Source organism: Melanerpes formicivorus, unplaced genomic scaffold (assembly GCF_026170545.1).
Source record: "Melanerpes formicivorus ecotype bairdi unplaced genomic scaffold, bMelFor1.0.p_v2 SCAF_46, whole genome shotgun sequence".
In the NCBI taxonomy this organism is placed as follows: domain Eukaryota; kingdom Metazoa; phylum Chordata; class Aves; order Piciformes; family Picidae; genus Melanerpes; species Melanerpes formicivorus.
The window spans coordinates 147,906-167,631 of record NW_027142398.1 but is presented as its reverse complement, the minus strand read 5'-3'; the positions used below and the strand labels follow the sequence as shown (position 1 = coordinate 167,631).

At 59.4% G+C, this 19,726-nt stretch overlaps 1 protein-coding gene across 1 annotated transcript in view; it reads left to right on the top strand.

The window, feature by feature from the left end:
- Positions 1–3,765: 3,765 nt before the first annotated feature.
- STK38 (serine/threonine kinase 38) overlaps positions 3,766–19,726 on the top strand; it is a 33,733-nt gene continuing 17,772 nt past the window's right edge. Inside the window, exons 1-7 of the mRNA XM_068159464.1 lie at positions 3,766–3,849; positions 7,314–7,446; positions 14,367–14,418; positions 14,575–14,697; positions 15,933–16,016; positions 17,121–17,244; positions 18,825–18,979. Of these exons, the coding sequence (XP_068015565.1) occupies positions 7,316–7,446; positions 14,367–14,418; positions 14,575–14,697; positions 15,933–16,016; positions 17,121–17,244; positions 18,825–18,979 (669 nt within the window). The 5' untranslated portion in view covers positions 3,766–3,849; positions 7,314–7,315. The remainder of the gene's footprint in view (positions 3,850–7,313; positions 7,447–14,366; positions 14,419–14,574; positions 14,698–15,932; positions 16,017–17,120; positions 17,245–18,824; positions 18,980–19,726) is intronic.

Here is a 19,726-nt window from a genome sequence, read left to right as displayed (position 1 = left end):
TGCATTTCTCTCATCATGCCTCTCCAGTAGAGCTCCCCAGTAGATTCCCAAGGCCAATTGATCTGACCTTGGCAGGCTGGAGAGCTGGGCACAAGCCAACCTCATGAGCTTCAACAAGACCAAGGGCAGGGTCCTGCAGCTGGGTCGAGGCAATCCCAGGCACAAATCCAGGCTGGGCTTGGCTGGAAAGCAGCCCTGAGGAGAGAGCCTTGGGTGTGCTGGGGGAGGAGAAGCTCACCAGGAGCTCTCAGTGTGCACTTGCAGCCCACAAAGCCAACCAGAGCCTGGGCTGCAGCAGGAGAAGTGTGGCCAGCAGGGCAAGGGAGGTGATTCTCCCCCTCTGCTCAGCTCTGAGGAGACCCCACCTGGAGTACTGCCTCCAGTTCTGGAGCCCCTATGGCAAGAGGGATCTGGAGGTGCTGGAAGGTGTCCAGAGCAGGGCCAGGAGGATGAGCAGAGGGCTGGAGCTGCTCTGCTGTGAGGACAGACTGAAGGAGTTGGGGCTGTTCAGTCTGGAGAAGAGAAGGCTCTGAGGTGACCTCATTGTGGCCTTGCAGTATCTGCAGGGGGCTCCAGGAAGGCTGGGGAGGGACTGCTCAGGATCTCAGGCAGTGATAGGACTAGGGGGAATGGAATGAAGCTGGAGGTGGGGAGATTGAGGCTGGAGGGGAGGAGGAAGTTCTTCCCCATGAGAGTGGTGAAGCCCTGGAATGGGTTGTGCAGGGAGGTGGTTGGGGCCCTGTCCCTGGAGGTGTTTAAGGCCAGGCTGGCTGAGGCTCTGGCCAGGCTGATCTAGTGTGGGGTGTCCCTGCCCATGGCAGGGGGGTTGGGGCTGGCTGATCCTTGTGGTCCCTTCCAACCCTGACTGATACTATGATACTGAACCCAGGGATTTCAGATACAGAATACAGAATTAACCAGGTTGGAAAAGACCTTTGAGATCATCGAGTCCAGCCCATCACCCAGCACCATCTGATCAACTCAACCATGGCACCAAGGGCCTCATCCAGGCTCTTTTTAAACACTTCCAGTGATGGTGACTCCACCACCTCCCTGGGCAGCACATCCCAATGGCCAAATCTCTCTTTCTGGGAAAAATTTCTTCCTAACATCCAGCCTGAACTTCCCCTGGCACAGCTTGAGACTGTGTCCTCACATGGGATGAGAGGCAAACAGGTTATAGAATCAGAGAATGGTTTAAGTTGGAAGTGACCTTAAAGCTCATCCAGTTCCAATCACCTGGCCATGGCCAAGGGACACATCCCACCAGCCCAGGTTGCTCAAGGCCTCATCCAGCCTGGCCTTGAACACCTCCAAGCAATGAGTTTGCTGAGATGGAATGGAATGGGATGGAATGGGATGGAATGGGATGGAATGGAATTGAATGGAATGGAATTGAATAGAAATAGGATAGGATAGGATGGAATAGAATAGAATAGAATAGAATAGAATAGAATAGAATAGAATAGAATAGAATAGAATAGAATAGAATAGACCAGGTTGGAAGAGACCTTCAAGATCATCATGTCCAATCTATCATCCAACACCACCTAATCAACTAAACCATGCAAAATGTGGGAGGCCTGGCACCAGATGCCAGAGCCAGGGATGAACCCCAGGGGACCTGACTATTTAGGCTGGAGGTGAGGAGAAAGTTCTTCCCAGAGAGAGTTGTTAGCCATTGGGATGTGCTGCCCAGGGAGGTGGTGGAGTCCCCATCCCTGGAGGTGTTCAGGAGGGGATTGGATGTGGCACTTGGAGCCAGGGTTTGGTTGTCAGGAGGTGCTGGGTGACAGCTTGGACTTCGAATACAATAGAAGAGAGGCTGAGGGAGCTGGGGTTGCTTAGCCTGGAGAAGAGGAGGCTCACGCAGCACCAGAGCAAGAGGACACAGTCTCAAGCTGTGCCAGGGGAGGTTCAGGCTGGATGTCAGGAAGAAGTTCTTCAGAGAGAGAGATTGGCCCTGGGGATGTGCTGCCCAGGGAGGTGGTGGAGTCCCCATCCTTGGAGGTGTTCAAGAGGGGATTGGATGTGGCACTTGGAGCCATGGTTTAGTAGTCAGGAGGTGCTGGGTGACAGCTTGGACTTGATGACCTTTGAGGTCTTTTCCAACCTTACTGATTCTATGTAAAGCCCAAACTTCTCTGTGTCCTGCTCAGCACATTGACTGTGCTGTCCTCTTGGACTAAACAACCATTCATTGAGCCCGGGGAGGCTCCTGGATGGCTCCTTCCCTCGGTGTGCAAAGCCCAACCAGCACAGAGGAGCTGCTTGCTTTGTTTCAGTGCTGCAGAGGTGGCTGTTGAGCCAGGGATCACAAAGCCAGCCCCTGGGAGCTCCACCTGATGAGCAGAAAACTCTTAGTGAGTCTCTTGTCTTTAAGTCACAGCGGCAGCGGTTGGTGCACGGCAAGTGGCAGAGAAGCGGCACGAGGCTGGTGATGGGACCCTGCACCACCCAGCTTCGGACACAGGCTCCGGCTTGAGTACTGTGTCTCAGTTTCAGAAGGATATTGAGACACCTGAAGGTGTCCAGAGAAGGGCAACAAAGCTGGGGAGGGGTCTGGAGCACAGCCCTGGGAGGAGAGGCTGAGGGAGCTGGGGTTGCTTAGCCTGCAGAAGAGGAGGCTCAGGGGAGACCTTCTTGCTCTCTGCAACTCCCTGCAGGGAGGTTGGAGCCAGGTGGGGGTTGGGCTCTTCTCCCAGGCACCCAGCAGCAGAACAAGAGGACACAGTCTCAAGCTGTGCCAGGGGAGGTTTAGGCTGGAGGGGAGGAGAAAGTTCTTCCCAGAGAGAGTTGTTAGTCATTGGGATGTGCTGCCCAGGGAGGTGGTGGAGTCCCCATCCCTGGAGGTGTTCCAGAGGGGATTGGACCTGAGGTCTGTGGTGTCAGCTTGGACTGGATGATCTTTGAGGTCTCTTCCAGCCTTGGTGATTCTGTGAGTCTGTAATTCATTCTGCTACACTGACACCAGCGAGGGGCTGGAGCAGGGCCAGGGACAGGCAGCGGAGCTGGGGCAGGGGCAGGGGCTGGGGAGGAGCAGCTGGGGGAGCTGGGGGCGTTCAGCCTGGAGGAGGCTGAGGGAGACGTCATTGCTCTCTGCAGCTCCCCGAGAGGCACTTGGAGCCAGGTGGGGTTTATTGGTTTAGTCTCTCAAGGCACAATTGACAGAACAGGGGAAAAGGTCCTGAAGCTTCTCCAGGGGAGGTTTAGGTTGGACAGCAGAAGAAACTTCTTCCCTGAAAGGGTTCTGGAAGCCTGGCACAGGCTTCCCAGGGAGGTGGCCGAGTCCCCATCCCTGGAGGTGTTGATGTGTGGTGCTGAGGGGCACGGTTCGGGGGCAGTCTCGGCAGGGGCACTCAATGCTTAGTCCCGAGGACCTCGAAGGTCTTCTGGAGCCGAACCAACCCCACAGGCTCGGCGCCTCCCGGCCGCCCCAAAATGGCGGCGGCCTCCCGCCGCGCCACGCGCACGCGCCACAGCCCCCCGCGCCCCCCGCCCCCGGCCTCGCGGGCCGCACCCCGCCCCGCTGCGCGCGCGGGTGGGGGGGCAGTGGGCGGGGCGCGGAGGCTCCGCCCCGCGGGCGGGGCCGGGGCTGGGCGGCGGGCGGCGCGTGCGCGCTACCCCCGCGCTCCTGGGGCTTGCTCGTCCCGTCCCGTCCCGTCCCGTCCGCTGTCGGTGCCGGGGGGCCGGCAGTGGTCTTGCGGTGGCTCTGGTCGCCCCGGTACCGTTCCTGACTCATTCACCGGCTCAGCTCTGCTTCTCCGCGGCCGCTTCGCCCTGCTCCGTGGTACCAGGATCTCGCCGTCGCTTTCAGCTCCTCGCCTCCCCCCCTCCCGGGGGGCTCCGGTAAGCAGCTTCCCCCCGCTTGTTGCTGTGGCGATCCCCGTGTTTCCCCCCTCCGCCCCACTCCCCACCCCCTCCGGCGGTCTACATCGCCTCCGTGCCCTCCTCTCTCCTCCTGGGGCCCTTCTGTTCCCCCGGGGCGGGGGGAGTCGGGAGAGGCCCCCGTGTAGCCCGCGGGTCCGGTGGGGTCTGGTTCCGAGGCGCTGCCTTCGGGGGCCGTGAGGTCCCCGCTGCCCCGGGGGTCGGCGCTGCGGGCCCAGAGCGGCGGAGGTCCTTTCCTCTCCCCTCCCTTGTCTGCGGAGCTCAGGCTCCTTTTGTCTGCGCCCGGGGCTGCCGTCCGGCTCCTCCGCCAGCGCGGCGGGTCGGGGCCTCACGGAGGGCTGCGGAGCCGCCGCCCCCGGGCAGGCTGCCTCTGGGTCGGGTCCCGGTGCCGGCAGCATCCTGCTCCGTCACCATCGCAGCGCCGCCGTGGGTGTCGGTCGGCAACACGGGTGCCGGGCACCAACAGGTGGTTGGCACCGCTGCTGCCAGCCCCGTCCCTTCTTCCTTCCCCTTCTCTTCCTTTGTCCGCACCCCCTTGGAACCAGCCCCTGCCGGCTGGTTTTCACGCTGCTCTCTCGGAGCGGAAAGGCAGGGGCTTGGCTTTCACACTTACCTGGGGCTGCTGTGCCGTCTCCTCGGGGGGTGCATGGGGAGTGCCACCCGGCCCTTGCCTGGTGTCACCTGGAGCTGCTCCTCCGTCAAGCCGCAGTTCCATCTCAGACCCACCTAGCTGGGGGGCTCCCCCGAGGAGGCTGTGACTGCAGCAGGCAAACCCCTTGGTGTCTGCAGAGGAGGTGGTTGGTGAGGGCACAGCTGCGGTGCCTTGGAAGGATCTGCACAGAGTAAACAGAGAAGAACAACTGAAAGCCTCGGTGGCACCTGGGCAGTGTCAGAAGGGGAAGTGTCCAACCTGCCCTTGTCTGGAGGGCTGGTTGTGAAACCAGGTTAGCTTACTGGGAGGTATCATCAGAGGGCGGCTCAGGTCTGAAAGGACTTCAGAGACCATCTGCTCCAACCTGCCCATGGCAGGGACACCTCTCAGCTGGACTTGGCTGCTCCAGGCCTCATCCACCCTAGCCTTTAACACTCCCAGGCAGGAAGCATCCACAGCCTCCCTGGGCAGCCTGCTCCAGAGTCTTGTGTTGAAGAGCTTCTTCCTCAGCTCCAGTCTAACCCTGCTCTCCCTCAGCACCAGACCTTTCCCCCTTCTCCCCTTGCTGGCCACCCTTAGGGAAAGTTATCTGGTGACCAGGAGAGCAGCCTTGAGGAGGTTGTTTTGCACTGCAAATCTTTGCTTCTCCTTGCATTTTAGAGAGCAGAGCTGGGGTGTCACAGATGCCCTGAGGATGTGCTGCCAGTTGGGGCTGGGGCACTCCCATAGATAAGGGAGTCCAGCAGAGAGAAACATGGAATCACAGATTTGGGTTTGGTTGGAAAAGACCTTTAGGATCATCAAGTCCAAGCCTTAATCCAGCACTGCCAGGTCACCACTAACCCATGTCCCTCAGCACCATATCTCTGGGGCTTTTCAGTCCCTGCAGGGATGGGGACTCCACCACTGCCCTGGGCAGCCCTTGGCAACCCTTGAGAGGCAGAAATCGTTCCTCATGTCCAACCTAAACCTCCCCTGCTGCAACCTCAGGCCATTCCCTCTTGTCCTGTCTCTTGTTCCTTGGGAGCAGAGCCTAACACTCCCCTGGTTCCAGCCTCCTCTCAGGGAGCTGCAGAGGGCAATGAGGTCTCTCCTCAGCCTCCTTTTCCCCAGGCTCAACCCCCCCAGCTCCCTCATCTTCTCCTTTCCAGACCCTCCCCCAGTGTTGCTGCCCTTCTCTGGACCTGCTCCAGCTCCTCAGTGCCCTTCTTGGAGGGGGAGGCCACCAAGCCCAGTGGGTGCCTGTGGGAACCTTGCAGCAGGCTTGGGTTTTATTCACTTCTGAGCTCCCTCTCCTGCTCTGTGCCTCTGGGTTTTGCCAGGTTTCTGGGTGAGAGCAGCCAAATGCCTCTCTTCCCAGAAGTGCTCTGTTACCAGCCAGCTTCCAGAAGGTTGATATTCCACAGGGGAGGAGACAGCAGGCAACTGCTGGAGCCATGTCTGCCAGGGTCACAGGAAGAGGAACTGGATTTGGTGCTGCAGTTGTGATATTTCTGGATTTTCAGCATTGGTTAGGGCTAGAATCTGTTGGGAGAGAGAGAAACCCTCACAGCACTGCCTGAGCTTGTGGTTTCTGAGGCACCATCTTTCTTAAGTTTCCTTCCCTCTTATTTTCAGATCACACACACACACAAAAAAAGATGTTCAAAACAGGAAGTTTGACTTCATACCTTTTATTTTGTAAGACTTTTCCTTACTTAGGCTCAGCTCAGACACCCAGGCTGTGTTTGCTCATCCAACCTGGCCCTGAACACCTCCAGGCAGGAGGCAGCCACAACCTCCCTGGCCAACCTCTTCCAACCACTCTTGTACTGAAGAACTTCTTCCTCAGCTCCACTCCAACCCTGCTCTCCCTCAGCTTCAAACCATTCCCCCTTGGCCTGGCTCCAGATCCCCTCATGGAAAGTCTCTCTGCAGCCTTCCTGCAGGATCCCTTCAGGTGCTGCCAGGCAGCTCTGAGGTCCCCCTGGAGTCTTCTCCTCTCCAGGCTGAACCCCCCCAGCTCCCTCAGCCTGTGCTCACAGCAGAGCTGCTCCAGCCCTGGGAGCATCTTTGTGGCCTCCTCTGGCCTCACTCCTGCAGCTCTGTGTCCTCCTGCTGGGGACAGCAACACTGGAGGCAGGATTGGAGGTGAGGTCTGAGCAGAGCAGAGCCCAGGGGCAGAATCCCCTCTGCTGCCCTGCTGCCCACCCTGCTCTGGCTGCAGCCCAGCACCCAGCTGAGGGCACTGCTGGCTCCTGGGGAGCTGCTCAGCACCCAGAGCTGGAGGTGAGGTCTGAGCAGAGCCAAGGGGCAGAATCCTCTCTCCTGCTCTGGCTGCAGCCCAGCACCCAGCTGAGGGCACTGCTGGCTCCTGGGGAGCTGCTCAGCACCCAGAGCTGGAGGCAGGATTGGAGGTGAGGTCTGAGCAGAACCAAGGGGCAGAATGCCCTCTTTTGCCCTGCTTCCCACCCTGCTCTGGCTGCAGCTCAGCACCCAGCTGAGGGCACTGCTGGCTCCTGGGGAGCTGCTCAGCACCCAGAGCTGGAGGTGAGGTCTCAGCAGAGCCAAGGGGCAGAATCCCCTCTCCTGCCCTGCTGCCCACACTGCTCTGGCTGCAGCCCAGCACCCAGCTGAGGGCCCTGCTGGCTCCTGGGGAGCTGCTCAGCACCCTGCACCCCCAAGGCTTTCTCTGGAGGGCTGCTGGGGGCAGCTGAACCGATGGCAGCTCTGCTTTGAAGGTTGCTTCTCCTTTTTGGCATTCAATGTTTCCTCCCTTGTTCTTTCCTGACAGCCATGGCAATGACAGGCCCAACACCCTGCTCCTCCATGAGCAACCACACCAAGGAGAGAGTTACCATGACCAAGGTGACCTTAGAGAACTTCTACAGCAACCTCATTGCGCAGCACGAGGAGAGAGAGATGAGGTAAAAGGAAGCCTTCCCAAACCCCTGCTTGCTTTCTGTCCAGAGTGGGTAAGAGCCAACCACACAGCAACTGCATTCAGCTTCCTGTAGCCAAGCCTAAAATTGACCATTTTGGCTGAGTGGGTACCTAAGAGATGGGCACCTGGGTGAGGCTTGGCATGGATGCCTTCAGCAAGGGCTTGGAGTGAAAGGATAGGGGACAGAGGCTTTGAGCTGGGAGAGGGCAGATTGAGACTGGAGATGAGGAAGAAATTCTTGAGAGTGAGGGTGGGGAGACACTGGAACAGGTTGCCCAGGGAGGTTGTGGATGCTTCCTGCCTGGGAGGTAGCATAGAATCAGTCAGGGTTGGAAGGGACCACAAGGATCAGCCAGCCCCAACCCCCCTGCCATGGGCAGGGACACCCCACACTAGATCAGCCTGGCCACAGCCTCAGCCAGCCTGGCCTTAAACACCTCCAGGGACAGGGCCCCAACCACCTCCCTGCACAACCCATTCCAGGGCTTCACCACTCTCATGGGGAAGAACTTCCTCCTCCCCTCCAGCCTGAATCTCCCCACCTCCAGCTTCATTCCCTTCCCCCTAGTCCTATCACTGCCTGAGATCCTGAGCAGTCCCTCCCCAGCCTTCCTGGAGCCCCCTGCAGATCCTGGAAGGCCACAATGAGGTCACCTCAGAGCCTTCTCTTCTGCAGACTGCACAGCCCCAACTCCTGCAGTCTGTCCTCATAGGAGAGGGGTTCAGGGCCAGGTTGGATGAGGCCTTGAGCATCCAAGTCCAGTTGAGAGGTGTCCCTGCCCATGGCAGGGGTTTGGAGCTGATGACCTCTGAGATCCCTTCCAGCCTGAGCCATTCTGTGAGTCTATCATTCTAGACCATCACACTGTTCCTGCTGCAGGCCAGGATGCCCTTGGCCTTCTTGGCCACCTGGGCACACTGCTGGCTCCTGTTCAGGCAGCTGTCAATCAGCACCCCCAGCTCCCTCTCTGTCTGGCAGCTCTCAGCCACTCTGCCCCCAGCCTGGAGCTCTGCCTGGGGTTGCTGTGGCCAAAGTGCAGCCCCTGGCACTTCTTGAATGCCATCCTGTTGGCCTCTGCCCATCTGCCCAGCCTGGCAAGATCCCTCTGCAGAGCCCTTCTGCCCTCTAACTGACCAAGCCCTGCTCCCAGCTTGGTGTCAGCTGCAAACTTGCTGATGCCTGACTCCATCCCCTCCTCCAGATCATCAATGAAGATGTTAAAGAGCACAGGGCCCAGCACTGCTCCCTGGGGCACAGCACTGGTGCCTGGCTGCCAGCTGGCTGTGGCACCATTCACCACCACTCTCTGGGCTCAGCCTCCAGCCAGTTCCTCACCCAGCTCAGAGAGCTGCTGTCCCAGCCAGGGGCTGACAGCTTGGCCAGGGGTTGGCTGTGGGGGATGGTGGCAAAGGCCTTGCTGAGGTCCAGGCAGACCACATCCACAGCCTGCCCCACAGCCACCAGGCATCCCCTGGGCATGGAAGGAGCTCAGGTTGGAGAGGCAGGACCTGCCCTTCCTAACTCCATGCTGGCTGGGCCTGAGCCCTTGGCCATCCTTCAGGTGCAGTTATTGCCCCCAGGATGATCTGCTCCATCACTTTCCCTGGCACTGAGCTCAGGCTGCCAGGCCTGGAGTTTCCAGGCTCCTCCATCCTGCCCTTCTTGTGGATGGGGACCACCTTGGCCAGCTCCCAGTCACCTGGGACCTCTCTGGTGAGCCAGGACATCTGCAGCAGCTCTGTGGAAGGAGGATGTGATGGCAGCAAGCACTAAGTGTCCATGAGCTGAGGAAGCCAATCTTGCAGCTTTACCAAGCAGAGAAGCACAGAAACATTTGGGCTGGGGAGGGTCATGGGGGACACCACTGGTGCCTGGCTGCCAGCTGGCTGTGGCACCATTCACCACCACTCTCTGGTCTCAGCCTCCAGCCAGCTCCTAACCCAGCTCAGAGAGCTGCTGATGCTCTCTGAAGGTCCCTTCCCACCCCTACCACTCTGTGACTCTCTCAGGTCTAATCCAAACAGAAAATAATCACTGACTTAATTCCTTCCCTTTCCCCCCCTCCCATAGCTTTTTACTCTGAGTGCTCTTTGCTGCTGCTTCAAACACCATCCCCCATAGCAAAGTCCTGGCCAAGCTGTCAGCCCCTGGCTTGGATGGGAGCACACTGCAGTGGGTTAGGAACTGGCTGGAGGCTGAGCCCAGAGAGTGGTGGTGAATGGTGCCACAGCCAGCTGGCAGCCAGGCACCAGTGCTGTGCCCCAGGGAGCAGTGCTGGGCCCTGTGCTCTTTAACATCTTCATTGATGATCTGGGTGAGGGCATTGAGTCCATCAGCAGTGAATGTGCAGATGACAGCAAGCTGGGGGCAGGAGTTGTTCTGCTGGAGGGCAGAGAGGCTCTGCAGAGGGACCTGGACAGGCTGGGCAGAGGGGCAGAGGCCAAGGGCAGGAGATTGAACACATCCAAGTGCCAGGGGCTGCACATTGGCCACAGCAACCCCATGCAGTGCTACAGACTGGGGTCAGAGTGGCTGAGAGCAGCCAGGCAGAGAGGGAGCTGGGGGTGCTGGTCGATGGTAGGCTGAACATGAGCCTGCAGTGTGCCCAGGCAGCCAGGAGGGCCAATGGCATCCTGGCCTGCATCAGGAAGAGTGTGGCCAGCAGGAGCAGGGAGCTCATTCTGCCCCTGTACACTGCACTGGTTAGGCCACACCTCGAGTCCTGTGTCCAGTTCTGGGCCCCTCAGTTTAGGAAGGAGGTTGACTTGCTGGAACGAGTCCAGAGAAGGGCAACAAAGTTGGTGAGGGGCTTGGAACACAGCCCTGGGAGGAGAGGCTGAGGGAGCTGGGGTTGCTTAGCCTGCAGAAGAGGAGACTCAGGGGTGACCTTATCACTCTCTACAACTCCCTGAAGGGAGGTTGTAGACAGGCAGAGGTTGGTCTCTTCTCCCAGGCAGCCAGCACCAGAACAAGAGGACACAGTCTCAGGCTGCGCCAGGGGAGGTTCAGGCTGGATGTTAGGAAGAAGTTCTACACAGAGAGAGTGATTGCCCATTGGAATGGGCTGCCTGGGGAGGTGGTGGAGTCACCATCCCTGGAGGTGTTCAGGAGGAGACTTGCTGGGGTGCTTGGTGCCATGGGTTAGCTGTTTGGGTGGGTTGGATTGGTTGGTGGGTTGGACAGGATGACCTTGAAGGTCTCTTCCAACCTGGTTTGGTTTATTCTAATAAAGGTTTATCCTAATAAACCTCAGTGGCAGAGTTGGGGCTGTTCAGGATCCAACCTTGGGCTGAGCCAGCTCAGTGGAGCCTCTGAGTGAGGTTGTGCTGATCAGGAGGAGTGTCTGGGGATGGGTGATCAGGAGGCAAAGTGGTGTTGGCCAAGGTGCAGCTGGAGCCCAGGGAGGATATTTTGGGGGCACTGCTGCCTCATGCTGAGCTGTTTCCTTCTGGGTGTTGCAGCAGCTGAGTGAAGAAGGTCTGAGCATGGGGAGGCCTGGAAGCAGGAAGATGATCCTTGTGGTCCCTTCCAACCCTGAATGATGCTATGATTGAGGTTGGAAAGGACCTTCAGGAGCATGGAGCTCAGCATGGCTGGGGCTGGGCTCTCTGGGCACTTAAGGAAGGGCAAAGCCTTTCCCAAGTGCCTGGCTGTGGGAGTGAGAACCCAAAGCATTTATCAGGGCACAGCAGCTGTGCTGGGGGGCAGGGGACAGGAAGAGGATCTTCTGCAGACTGATGTGCATGAGGGGAGGGCATTTGTGTAGTGTCTCCCTTGTGCTCACAGCCCTGAAAGCACACAGAGAGCAGAACCAGGGAGCTGCTGGGCTTGGAAGGGAGCTCTGAGGTCATCCAGGCCAGCACTCACCCAGAGCTCACAGTCCCACCACTGCTGCTGAGCCACTAAGCCACATCCTCAGCACCACATCCATGCAGCAGTTAGACCCTTCCAGGGATGGGGACTCCACCAGGTGTCCCCTGGAACCTGTGTTAGGGCTCTGGCCTGGCTGTCAGAGAGAGAGAAATTCTGGTGTCCCCTGGAACCTGTGTTAGGGCTCTGGGCTGGCTGTCAGAGAGAGAGAAATTCTGGTGTCCCCTGGAACCTGTGTTAGGGCTCTGGCCTGGCTGTCAGAGAGAGAGAGGTTCTGGTGTCCCCTGGAACCTGTGTTAGGGCTCTGGCCTGGCTCACAGAGAGAGAGGTTCTGGTGTCCCCTGGAACCTGTGTTAGGGCTCTGGCCTGGCTCACAGAGAGAGCCAAGTGCTGGTGTCCCCTGGAACCTGTGTTAGGGCTCTGGGCTGGCTCTCAGAGAGAGAGAAGTGCTGGTGTCCCCTGGAACCTGTGTTAGGGCTCTGGGCTGGCTCTCAGAGAGAGAGAGAGGTTCTGGTGTCCCCTGGAACCTGTGTTAGGGCTCTGGGCTGGCTCTCAGAGAGAGAGGTTCTGGTGTCCCCTGAAACCTGTATTAGGGCTCTGGCCTGGCTGTCAGAGAGAGAGAGAGAGGTTCTGGTGTCCCCTGGAACCTGTGTTAGGGCTCTGGGCTGGCTCTCAGAGAGAGAGAGAGAAGTGCTGGTGTCCCCTGGAACCTGTATTAAGGCTCTGGCCTGGCTCTCAGAGACAGAGAGCCAAGTGCTGCTGTTCCCAGCAGGAGGAGGACACAGAGCTGCAGGAGTGAGGCCAGAGGAGGCCACAAAGATGCTCCAAGGGCTGGAGCAGCTCTGCTGTGAGCACAGGCTGAGGGAGCTGGGGCTGTGCAGCCTGGAGAGGAGAAGACTCCAGGGGGACCTCAGAGTTGCCTGGCAGCACCTGAAGGGATCCTGCAGGAAGGCTGCAGAGAGACTTTTGCTGAGGGGGTGTGGAGCCAGGCCAAAGAAGGGGAATGGTTTGAAGGTGAGGCAGAGCAGGGTTAGAGTGGAGCTGAGGAAGAAGCTCTTCAGTGTGAGGGTGGTGAGAGTCTGGCACAGGCTGCCCAGGGAGGCTGTGGCTGCCTCCTCCCTGGAGGTGTTCAGGGCCAGGTTGGATGAGACCCTGAGCAGCTGAGTGTAGCTGAGAGGTGTCCCTGCCCATGGCAGAGAGGTTGGAGTAGCTGATCTGTGAGGTCCCCTCTAACCTGAGCCATTCTGTGAAGAACTGAACCCAGATCTCCTCCATCTGCCTCCACATACAACACAAAGAAGCACTTGGCTGAGATGTGACTCCCCAGGCAGGTTCAGGTGGTCAAAATGAGAGGGGACAGGGCTGGAATGGTTGGATCTTCAAGGCCTTCCCCAGCCCAAATGTTTCTGTGCTTCCCTGCTTGGTAAAGCTGCAAGATTGGCTTCCTCAAACCCAGCCTTGGTCTGAGCCTGCCTCAGCTCATGGGCACTTAGTGCTTGCTGCCATCACATCCTCCTTCCACAGAGCTGCTGCAGATGTCCTGGCTCACCAGAGAGGTCCCAGGTGACTGGGAGCTGGCCAGTGTGGTCCCCATCCACAAGAAGGGCAGGATGGAGGAGCCTGGAAACTCCAGGCCTGGCAGCCTGAGCTCAGTGCCAGGGAAAGTGATGGAGCAGATCATCCTGGGGGCAATAACTGCACCTGAAGGCTGGCCAAGGGCTCAGGCCCAGCCAGCATGGAGTTAGGAAGGGCAGGTCCTGCCTCTCCAACCTGATCTCCTTCCATGCCCAGGGGACTGCCTGCTGGCTGTGGGGCAGGCTGTGGATGTGGTCTGCCTGGACCTCAGCAAGGCCTTTGCCACCATCCCCCACAGCAAACTGCTGGCCAAGCTGTCAGCCCCTGGCTGGGACAGCAGCTCTCTGAGCTGGGTGAGGAACTGGATGGAGGCTGAGCCCAGAGAGTGGTGGTGAATGGTGCCACAGCCAGCTGGCAGCCAGGCACCAGTGGTGTGCCCCAGGGAGCAGTGCTGGGCCCTGTGCTCTTTAACATCTTCATTGATGATCTGGAGGAGGGCATTGAGTCCAGGCATCAGCAAGTTTGCAGCTGACACCAAGCTGGGAGCAGGGCTTGGTCAGTTAGAGGGCAGAAGGGCTCTGCAGAGGGACCTTGCCAGGCTGGGCAGATGGGCAGAGGCCAACAGGATGGCATTCAAGAAGTGCCAGGGGCTGCACTTTGGCCACAGCAACCCCAGGCAGAGCTACAGGCTGGGGGCAGAGTGGCTGAGAGCAGCCAGGCAGAGAGGGAGCTGGGGGTGCTGATTGACAGCTGCCTGAACATGAGCCAGCAGTGTGCCCAGGGGGCCAAGAAGGCCAAGGGCATCCTGGCAGCAGGAATAGTATGGCCAGCAGGAGCAGGGAAGTCATTGTGCCCCTGGACTCTGCATTGGTTAGGCCACACCTGGAGTCCTGTGTCCAGCTCTGGGCTCCTCAGTTTAAGAAGGACATTGAGAGACTTGAAGGTGTCCAGAGAAGGGCAACAAGGCTGGGGAGGGGTCTGGAGCACAGCCCTGTGAGGAGAGGCTGAGGGAGCTGGGATTGCTTAGCCTGCAGAAGAGGAGGCTCAGGGGAGACCTTCTTGCTCTCTACAACTACCTGAAGGGTACCTGAAGCTGTAGCCAGGTGGGGGTTGGGCTCTTCTCCCAGGCAGGCACCCAGCAGCAGAACAAGAGGACACAGTCTCAAGCTGTGCCAGGGGAAGTTTAGGCTGGAAGTGAGGAGAAAGTTCTTCCCTGGGAGAGTCATTCACCATTGGGATGTGCTGCCCAGGGAGGTGGTGGAGTCCCCATCCCTGGAGGTGTTCCAGAGGGGATTGGATGTGACACTTGGAGCCATGGTTTAGCCATGAGGTCTGTGGTGCCAGGTTGGACTGGATGATCTTTGAGGTCTCTTCCAACCTTGGTGACTCTGTGACACTGTGATGTCCCTGAAACATCATCAGTGACTGAGTCTTTGTCTGCCTTCTCTCTGCTCTAGACAAAAGAAGCTGGAGCAGATGATGGAAGAAGAAGGCTTAAAAGATGAGGAGGTAAGGCCTGGGGGGGGGATGCCCTTGCTCCAAGTGATTTTCTCACATGAGTGGAGAGTTGCCAGCTTGATGTGGAACTGCTGTGCTCTCTCTGGAGCCCTCCTTGCAGAGTTCTCATTGTGCTTTGGGTTTGCTTTCCCCCCCTGTAACCTGCAGAAGAGGCTCAGGAGGTCAGCACATGCCCAAAAGGAGACAGAGTTTCTTCGCCTGAAGAGAACGAGGCTGGGACTGGAGGACTTTGAGTCCCTGAAAGTCATTGGCAGAGGAGCATTTGGAGAGGTAAGGCCAGGAGGGATGGCTCAAAGCAGTGCAGGGAGCTGCTTGAGAGAGTCCAGCACAGAGCTGCTGCAGGCAGTGCAACATCTCCCTGTGAGCACAGGCTGAGGGAGCTGGGGCTTGGAGCTGGGAGCAGAGCACCTGAGGGCTGCCCTTGTGGCTGGGGTAGAGAGAGGAGAGGAGAGGAGAGAGGAGAGAGGAGAGGAGAGGAGAGAGGAGAGGAGAGAGGAGAGGAGAGAGGAGAGGAGAGAGGAGAGGAGAGAGGAGAGGAGAGAGGAGAGGAGAGAGGAGAGGAGAGAGGAGAGGAGAGAGGAGAGGAGAGAGGAGAGGAGAGAGAGAGGAGAGAGGAGAGGAGAGAGGAGAGGAGAGAGGAGAGGAGAGAGGAGAGGAGAGAGGAGAGGAGAGAGGAGAGGAGAGAGGAGAGGAGAGAGGAGAGGAGAGAGGAGAGGAGAGAGGAGAGGAGAGAGGAGAGGAGAGAGGAGAGGAGAGAGGAGAGGAGAGGACAGAGGAGAGGAGAGGAGAGGACAGAGGAGAGGAGAGGAGAGGACAGAGGAGAGGAGAGGAGAGGACAGAGGAGAGAAGAGGACAGAGGGGAGGAGAGAAGAGGAGGGGAGAGGGGAGGGGAGGGGAGGAGAGAAGAGGAGGGGAGAGGGGAGGGGAGGGGAGGAGAGAACAGCATCAGATGTGCAGGGCTGGAGCCAGGCTCTGCTCAGGGATGCCCAAGCACAGCACAAGGGGCACTGGGGGCAAGCTGGAGCAGAGGAGGTGCCAGAGGAATAGAAGGGAAAACTTTGTCCCTGTGAGGCTGCCGGAGCCTGGAGCAGGCTGCCCAGAGAGGCTGTGGAGCCTCCTTCTGTGGGGACATCCAAAGCCCCCCTGGATGTGTTCCTGGGTGCCCTGCCCTGGGTGATGCTGCTCTGGCAGGGGTTGGCCTGGGGCAGCTCTGGAGGTCCCTTCCAGTCCCTACCATTCAGTGATGCCTGGCACCAGTGCAGGGCAGGTGCTTGGGGCTGTGAGCAGCCTGCTCCAGCTGCAGATGTCCCTGCTGAGTGCAGGGGGTTGGCCTGGGGCAGCTCTGGAGGTCTCTTCCCACCCAAAGCCCTCCGGGGCTGTGTGTGGGCAGCACCAGCGGTGCCCAGCACGACCCACAGTGATGGGATGGGGGGAGGGCCTGCACCTCTGCCAGCAGCTGTGCTGCTGATGCTCTGCTTGGCTTCCCTCTGCTCTTTGCTCCCCAGGTGAGGCTGGTGCAGAAGAAGGACACAGGCCATGTCTATGCCATGAAGATCCTGCGGAAGGCTGACATGCTGGAGAAGGAGCAGGTGAGAGGCAGCCCTGGGTGCCCCTGCTGCTGGCCCTGGCCTCCAGTCTGTGCCCACTGCCCCTTGTCCTGCCCCTGGGCACCACTGACCAGAGTCTGGCCCTAGCCAGCTCCAACTCTCCCCAGCCTGGCCCCACAGGGGAGGTTCTGCAGCCCTCTGCTCATCTCTGTGGCCTCCTCTGGAGCCTCTCCAGCAGCTCCAGCTCCTGCTTGTGCTGGGACCCCCAGAGCTGGAGGCAGTGCTGCAGGTGGGGGCTGAGCAGAGCAGAGCAGAGGGGCAGAATCCCCTCCCTGTGCTGCTGCTCTCCCTGCCCTGGCTGCAGCTCAGCTCTCAGCTGGCTCTGGGCTGCCAGGGACCACTGCTGGCTCCTGGGGAGTCTGTCACCAACAGACACCCCCAAGGCCTTCTCCTCAGGGCTGCTCCCCCAGCCTGGATCTGTGCTGGGGACTGCCCTGCCCCAGCCTCAGGACCTTGCCCTTGGCCTTGCTGAACTCCTAGGCCATGTTGAGGGCTGCCAGGTGCCCCCTCAGGGTGCCTTGTCCCTAGAGGGGATGAGCTCCTGCCCTCTGCTCATCTCTGTGGCCTCCTCTGGAGCCTCTCCAGCAGCTCCAGGTCCTGCTTGTGCTGGGACCCCCAGAGCTGGAGGCAGTGCTGCAGGTGGGGGCTGAGCAGAGCAGAGCAGAGGGGCAGAATCCCCTCCCTGTGCTGCTGCTCTCCCTGCCCTGGCTGCAGCTCAGCACTCAGCTGGCTCTGGGAGGAGGTCCCTCTGGAAGGCAGCCCCACTGAGGGGTGAAATGGGGTTGGTGTTCAGTGGGATTTGTGTGGGGCCAAAGCCCCCCCAAGCATTCTGAGCAAGGAGAGCAGCTGAATGCAAGCTTCTCCCTTTTGTGCTCAGGAGCAGGACTTTGGGCTTGGATTTTGGACAGGTTTAGCCAGGGCAGGGTTTAACTCTGGGAGGCTGGCTGCTGGCTCTGCCCTGCTGCAGAGGCCTGGCTGCCAGCTGTGCAATAGTTGATGCTTTTCAGTGGAAGATTGGAGTTGGCTGTGAGAGGAATCTCACCCCAGCTCCAGGCCTGCAGGAATCCAACCCTCTGTGCCCTGCAGGTTGGCCACATCCGTGCAGAGAGGGACATCCTGGTGGAGGCTGACAGCCTGTGGGTGGTGAAAATGTTCTACAGTTTCCAGGACAAGCTCAACCTCTACCTCATCATGGAGTTCCTGCCTGGAGGTATAAGCTGCCTCAACCCAAGAGGCTGAGTCCCTTCTGTCTGTGGAGTTCTCACTTGGTTCCAAGTGCAGGCTGGGATGGGTCCAGATGGGCTGTGGGGAAGAAGCTCTTCCCCAGGGGGGTGGTGAGAGCCTGGCCCAGGCTGCCCAGGGAGGTGGTGGAAGCCTCCTGCCTGGAGGTGTTTGCAGCCAGGCTGGAGGTGGCTGTGAGCAAGCTGCTGTGGTGTGAGGTGTCCCCTGCCCATGGCAGGGGCTTGGAGCTGGCTGAGCCTTGAGCTCCCTTCCAGCCCTGCCAGCTCTGTGAGTCTATGAGCCTGGCCTGCAGCAGGCAGAGTGTGGCCAGCAGGAGCAGGGAGCTCATCCTGCCCTGTGCTCAGCACTGCTGAGGCCACACCTGGAGTCCTGTGTCCAGCTCTGGGCTCCTCAGGTCAGGAAAGAGGTTGAGCTGCTGGAAGGTGTCCAGAGAAGGGCAAGAAAGCTGGGGAGGGGTCTGGGGCACAGCCCTGGGAGGAGAGGCTGAGGGAGCTGGGGTTGCTTAGGCTGCAGAAGAGGAGGCTCAGGGGAGACCTTCTTGCTCTCTCTGGAAGACCCCTCCCAGCTTTGTTGCCCTTCTCTGAACACCTTCCAACAGCTCAACCTCTTTCCTGACCTGAGGGCAGCTGTAGCAGTGCCCTGTGCTGATGCTGCTTGCCTGGGAGAAGAGCCCAACCCCCACCTGGCTCCAACCTCCCTTCAGGGAGTTGCAGAGAGCAAGAAGGTCTCCCCTGAGCCTCACTCCTCCCTGGCCACACTCTTCCTGCTGCAGGCCAGGCTGCCCTTGGCCCTCTTGGCTGCCTGGGCACACTGCAGGCTCCTGTTCAGCCTACCATCCACCAGCACCCCCAGGTCCCTCTCTGCCTGGCTGCTCTCAGCCACTCTGCCCCCAGCCTGTGGCACTGCTAAGATTCCTTCCATCCAATTCCCATCTCCCTGCAGCCCTCAACCTAACCTAACCCTCTCCTGGCACAACCTGAGGCTGTCTCATAGTCTCATAGAATCATTCAGGGTTGGAAGGGACCACAAGGATCAGCCAGCCCCAACCCCCCTGTCATGGGCAGGGACACCCCACACTAGATCAGCCTGGCCAGAGCCTCAGCCAGCCTGGGCTTAAACACCTCCAGGGACAGGGCCCCAACCACCTCCCTGCACAACCCATTCCAGGGCTTCACCACTCTCATGGGGAAGAACTTCCTCCTCCCCTCCAGCCTGAATCTCCCCACCTCCAGCTTCATTCCATTCCCCCTAGTCCTATCACTGCCTGAGATCCTGAGCAGTCCCTCCCCAGCCTTCCTGCAGCCCCCTGCAGATACTTCTTCCCTGTTCCCACCTCTGAGGCCCACTTCACCCCTGTGTGATGGGAGCCTGCCCCAGGGCTTGCCACAGAGCTGCTGGGGAGCTGCCTTGAGCTGGATGTGAAACCAGTTGGATTCCCCTGAGGCTTTCAGAGGTTTGGGTTTCTCCTTGGGGATGTCCCAGCCTGGCAGGGGGGGGAGTCTGTGTGTCTGCTGCTCTTGACCTGTGCTGCTGTGGGGGGCTTTCTAGGGGACATGATGACACTGCTGATGAAGAAGGACACTCTGACAGAGGAGGAGACTCAGTTCTACATCGCTGAGACCGTGCTGGCCATCGACTCCATCCACCAGCTGGGCTTCATCCACCGAGACATCAAACCAGACAACCTTCTGCTGGACAGCAAGGTAGGTGCTGCCCCCTCAGTGCCCTGGGCTGTGCCTCCTGAAGAGGAAGCAGGTCCTGTGATGTTGAATACTGACCTGCAGGGCTTCAGGGCCAGGCTGGGTGAGGCCTTGAGCAGCCTGGGCTCAGGGGGGAGAGGTCCTGCTCCAGGCCTCCAGCAGCCTCACACCAAAGAAGTTTCTCCTCCTGCTCAGGTGGAACCTCCTGGCTGCCACTTTGTGCCCCTTGGCCTGCCCCTGGGCACCACTCAGCAGAGCCTGGCCCCAGCCTCTTGCCCCCCAGCCTTTAGCTCTTGCTGAGCATTGCTCAGCTCCCCTCTGGGGCTGCTCTGCTCCAGGCTCTCAGCCCCAGGTCTTTCCTCACCAGACAGATGTTTCAGTGCCTTCATCATCCTCATAAGCCTCCCCTGGAGTCCCTCCAGCAGTTCCCTGTCTCTCTTGAACTGGGGAACCCAAAACTGGACCCAGGGCTCCAGATAAGGCCTGAGCAGGGCAGAGCAGAGGGAGAGGAGAACCTCCCTGGCCCTGCTGGCCACCCTCTCCATGCACCCATGCTCCTTTAGCTCTTGCTGAGCATTGCTCAGCTGCCCTCTGGGGCTGCTCTGCTCCAGGCTCTCAAGCCCCAGGGCTCTCAGCCTTTGCTGCTCCCAGAGCTGCTCCAGGCCCCTCAGCAGCTTCCTGGCCCTCACTTGGGCTCTGTCCAGCAGAGTCGATGGCCAGCAGGGTCTGAGCCATGTGGAACTGAGTCTC